The 5199-nt window shown below is 35.8% G+C and overlaps 1 protein-coding gene across 1 annotated transcript in view; it reads right to left on the minus strand.

Moving 5' to 3' along the window:
* The window catches only part of Smp_134080 (inositol transporter), a gene marked incomplete at its 3' end in the record, with an annotated part of 31063 nt that overhangs the window by 11472 nt on the left and 14392 nt on the right, over positions 1-5199 (minus strand). Inside the window, exons 9-10 of the mRNA XM_018795374.1 lie at positions 2885-3192; positions 842-977 (exon numbers count right to left, since the gene is read on the minus strand). Of these exons, the coding sequence (XP_018649694.1) occupies positions 842-977; positions 2885-3192 (444 nt within the window). The remainder of the gene's footprint in view (positions 1-841; positions 978-2884; positions 3193-5199) is intronic.

Consider the following 5199-nt stretch of genomic DNA (forward strand, 5'->3'; position numbering starts at 1 on the left):
AACTATGAAAATACTAAATCTCCACAAAACACCCCTTCTAATAATAATGTTCAGTGATTATTAAGTAGTTGCAATCCATAATTCATTAAATAGTGATCAAGAATAGTTGTGACTATTACTTTATGATGATACAATTAAACTATATTAGCTGAAACAATTATCTCTTTAAGTCATACCATGTTAGGTAAGTTGATTAAAGAGCAACGGTTCAAAGACGAAGTTGCACTGTTGACTGTATTGAGATACGACAGTAGTAAGGTGTTCATCTCTCAGGCAACTAGTATTTGCAACGATGCTGTCTTTCCACAAGAGAGGAGAAAGGTTATAACAGACTACTTTTTAAAACTCTGTATGTCACATTATCACACGGATTTCTATCTCCAGCGATAGGTCTTCAATAGATACGGAATCAAACGTTGTGAAACACTATTGGGTTTTGCTTGCATATACTGAATTGATAAATCCTCGAAAACTCATTTCGATAATCTTGGAGAATAATGAAAGTGAACTACTAAAAAGTAAGCCGGTGAAGGTTTGCATAATGATTGAGAACAGTGGTGGACAACAGAATCAAAAGAGATGGAATAAGAAGTAACAAGAGATTATGCTTAACAACTGTCTTGACCCACCTCATCAGGGAAACAGGTACTCTTTTAACATTCCCATAGGTAAGTCAACAGTTGGTAACAAAGAATTAGATGTTACTAATGATGACCTTACGATACTATGAATATTCCTGTGTCAAATATATATTCATTTTACCTTCATCCTCTAGTTCATGAGATAAGAGAATATACATAATGTACCAACTGTTTATTTGTCAATAAACATTTTTATTTACCTGGAAACAGTATTCGACTTATCATCCCAGGTATTACAATTAGAAATAAAGGTAGCTGTTTAATCAAACCCGCCATTAATGTAGCACCTTGAGCATGAGATAAACTTTTTGCAGCTAAAACACGTTGTACCATCATCTGTATTATATAAGAGAAAAATTTAACTTTAAAGTTATACAGTTTAGAAAAGAAGTAAAAGGAAGAAGTAGATAAATGAAACGAATTGGATGCATATTATAGAAGTGAAATGAAGTGAAATTCAATAACAATATTTTTAGACTATAATTATTACATTGTAAGCAAAGATGGATAGTGGCTGGCAGTGGAATCCAGTTGGACGAGCGTTTCGTCCTATTTGGTACTCGTCAGCTGGATGTACTGCATCTCAGAGTTGATGTTCACTCTGGGACTCCAACTTAGTACCTTTCGCTTTAAACGCCATCGCGTTATTCACTCGGCCACTGAGTCCTGATAGCCACTTGCTTGTGCAATGGGGTGAAGTTTAAATTCAACTTAGTATTGTTTATCTGAATCTTCCCATTGATTTTTAGGACTGCAGCTGGTCAGTCTCTTATTGGCATATGTGCATACTGTGCGCATTGCCTCGATATAGCCTAAATATAGCCTAGATATAGCCTAAATCCCAGAGTGAACATCAACTCCGAGATGCAGGTACATTGAGCTGACGAGTCCCAAATAGGACGAAACGCTCTTTGTCCTGGATTCCACTACTAGCCACTATCCATCTTTGCTTACATGCTTGTGAATTAAGGCTATATCGAGGCAATACGCACAGTATGCACATATGCCAATTAGAGACTGACCAGTTGCAGTCCGAAAAGCATCAATGGGAAGATCCAAACAAACAATACTAAGTGAATTTATAATTATTACATATTAAAAATAAACTGGATATAATGAACGATAAAATGAAATAAAAATGAAACATTCAAAGACGCCTGACAAATTGTGATTAGTTTCAAGTCACATTACGAAAAGATTGGTATTGAAACATTCGATCCCTAATCTCTGAATCACAAGCTCAAACTCTGTCCGATCTGATGAGATTGGAACATTTAGTTAGCGTATAACAATGTACTAAAACAATAAGTGTTACACATACATTATATACGGTTGGAAACTTATGTCACTACTATCCTTAACAACATCATCATCATCAAAACATAGAGGTAGATTATTGCTAATGGTTCTGGTTTCAAAGGTTTATATCTAATACCCAAAATACATATATGACCAGATCATAAAATCAGGCATAAGAACTGAATACAGTAATTTAACGATTACATAACTGCTTCTAAGCAACATTATTTTACCTTATATATAGTATATGCAGATATATGGAAAGTTTAGCATTCCCTGTTATATTTGACCTTTCATTACACATTGATATTCAGTTGAACTACAAACAAGTTTATTTATTTATTTATTTAAACACATAAATATTGGTACAAGGGAGCACCAGATACATATGCGCCGCACAAATCTCATTTGATTTGTGTGAGTGCTGTGATACTGCCCAGGTACCCGGACCGAAGCAGGTGGCTTTCTTAGAGAGCAACACCAGGAGCCTTTGACCTAAAGGTCTGATCCACAAGGCAGTGGAACATCGTGAGGAGATGCAGTCCCATGGTAGCTGGTGACCAATAATAAGTTCATACACCATTTGTTCCCTCAGGATACTGGAGCCCATGTGCACCATCGGTTTGGGACCAGGGTTTCCCAACTCCCCTAGGTGGATTTTCCGTGTCCACCAACCCGGTTAAAGTGCCGGACATTTGCTTTCCGTCCTCTCAATTTCGTAAACAACAGTAATGCTACTAGAAGGCAACGAGTAGGACTTCCCTGGCAGAGGCTATATATGCGTGGCCATGTGAGAGCATTTGGAGAGGAAGAGCAGAGTCTCCCCACTCTCAGCCGTACCAGAGCATTCGGAGGCCTACTACAAACAAGTGTTAACAATAAAATAATATACAGTCATTTTTCAATATATACAACTTGGTTAATCGTTATTTCCGATCACATACCTGATCAGTACACCAATACCATATAGATGCAGGTGTTTGACCAAGTAAAAACCCAAGCCATGGCATTTCTGGATCATTAATTCCACGTAATAATACAAATGCATTTTCAGGTGGTAGACTACATTTTAGACTAGAAGGGACATCTGGTGAACTTGCCAATTGAGTTAATGAAGTGTAATTTGTTGTGTTAAGAACATTGGCCAAACTGATTATTAAATCTGAATCTGTACTTGATGAGATATTTATCGGGGCTATAGCACGACCATAAGAAGAAAGGACACCACCAAAGCCTCCAGCATTTATGTAACCTAAATAGATAAACAGAAAAATGCAATTTCAGCATTTACGTGTTTATGTAACCAAACCAATCAATTGTGAAATTCTTTAAAAATTATACATAATTACAGTGTTTGCTGTGATAATGGAAAAGAAATCCAGGTATTCGTTCAAAGATGATGTTTGATGAATACTTAACGTTTCTTGATTACAGTAGTGTTGAAGTTTTTGTCTGTTGAATAGTCGTGTTTTACATTAGAAAATAGGCATTTATCATTTTTAATTTTACCTTCCTCAACAACATAGATCCTACCGACGTGAAAGATATGAACGAGGAAATCAAGGCATGCCATTACTCCATATAGACACTGACTTTTGGAGTTATCCATTCATGTAGATTAGAACTACCTAGTTGAGGCACATGTGATTATCGTAATTAATGGTTGGTGACCTTGAGTGACATGGCTCTAAAATCATTCGCAAGGACGCAGGTTTATTCACTTTCTGTCTTCTTTAAGACCATAAGATTTTAAATTCTTCATAAATTCTCTTGATTATTTTACTAAATTTGTTTTTTCTAGAATCTTATCTTCGATCTTCAACTTCTTCTATAACTAATAATACTGTTATTACGTCTTCTACCCCATGTTTCTCGCCAGCAATTCAATCTTGCTGTGCTAATGTAGTATAAAAACTTGAGGAGGTTGTACACGTGTCAGGCTCTGTGTTACGCATGACTTACTGTATTTATATGTTGGGAAGTAATAGCTCGGAAGAGAACAGGCGATGCTGTTGGTTACTAGTAATCATAACGAAAATAAGAGGGGATTGCATAGACGTAAGGAAATTACTCAGAGGTTGTATAATTATTCTAGATGATTAGGAAGGAAAATGAAATTAGTGTGGAAATCAGTAAGAACATGTAGAAGATGAAAATTAGAAGACGAAAACCTGTTTAGAAAAAATTGAAGGGTTATTTGACTAAAACTTAGTTACCATAGAAGAGAAACACTGATCATTTCATTCTCCGAAGCTTATTGTTCTTGCTTTGTTTAAAACCATCAAATGATTTACTGTCAATCCAGATAGTTAACTAAGAAACTCTTGGTGAAATCAATAGTCAATTGTAGATTCCATTAATAACTACTACGAAGCAATATGTGGTAGACCAAATGAACCATTTAAAATGAGCTATCCAATGTGGTATTTCTTCAAAATTTTAACAATAGAATATCCAATTCAGTCAGTCATTAACAACATTAGACGTGACACATATTCATCATTTCAAGCTGTTGTAGCAGCCAACATCATGCATCAAAGTAGACGGTGGTCGGGCTTCTATAAACTTTGAATTTTGTCATTAACTCTAACAAATAATATTTAACCTCTATTCACAGGGAGATGAATATCATATTTCCATGTAATGGTTAGTTGGAGAAATCACTTGTATAATGAACTTCGAATCATACTCTAATCTTAATAGCAATTCCGTAAGTGCTGATAAAGAGTAGTATCAATACTCTTTTAGTCATAACATTGGACATTTGTTTGGCATAGATTTATAGTATAAACTTGCTAAACCATTAGAATGAGTGAATTTTATCCTGTTACATACAATAATCTCGTATGAATGTTACATTCTTCGTCGAATTCATGTTGATCATTCTATTACCGTTTGTTTACAATTTTTTTATTCAGATCACTGAATGAATAAGCAATAACTGCTTAGCCATTCTTATATTTCAAGTATTTATTTAACCGACTGAATCGGAGGTACTGGTCTTATAAACAACTTGACAATAACGAATTAGGAGGGGTTTTTGTGGATATTTCAATATTTTCATAGTTGAAACCATGAGTCAATTGAAACTAGATAACCATGGAAAACCTAAAAGCACTGAACGGCCGTTTCGTCCTATTATGGGACTCCTCAGCAGTGCGCATCCACGATCCCGCTTCGCGAGATTCGAACCCAGGACCTACCAGCCTCGCGCCGGAGCACTTAACCGATAGACCACTGACGAGTGCGGGATCGTGGA

This window comes from Schistosoma mansoni, chromosome 2 (assembly GCF_000237925.1).
Source record: "Schistosoma mansoni strain Puerto Rico chromosome 2, complete genome".
NCBI lineage: Eukaryota > Metazoa > Platyhelminthes > Trematoda > Strigeidida > Schistosomatidae > Schistosoma > Schistosoma mansoni.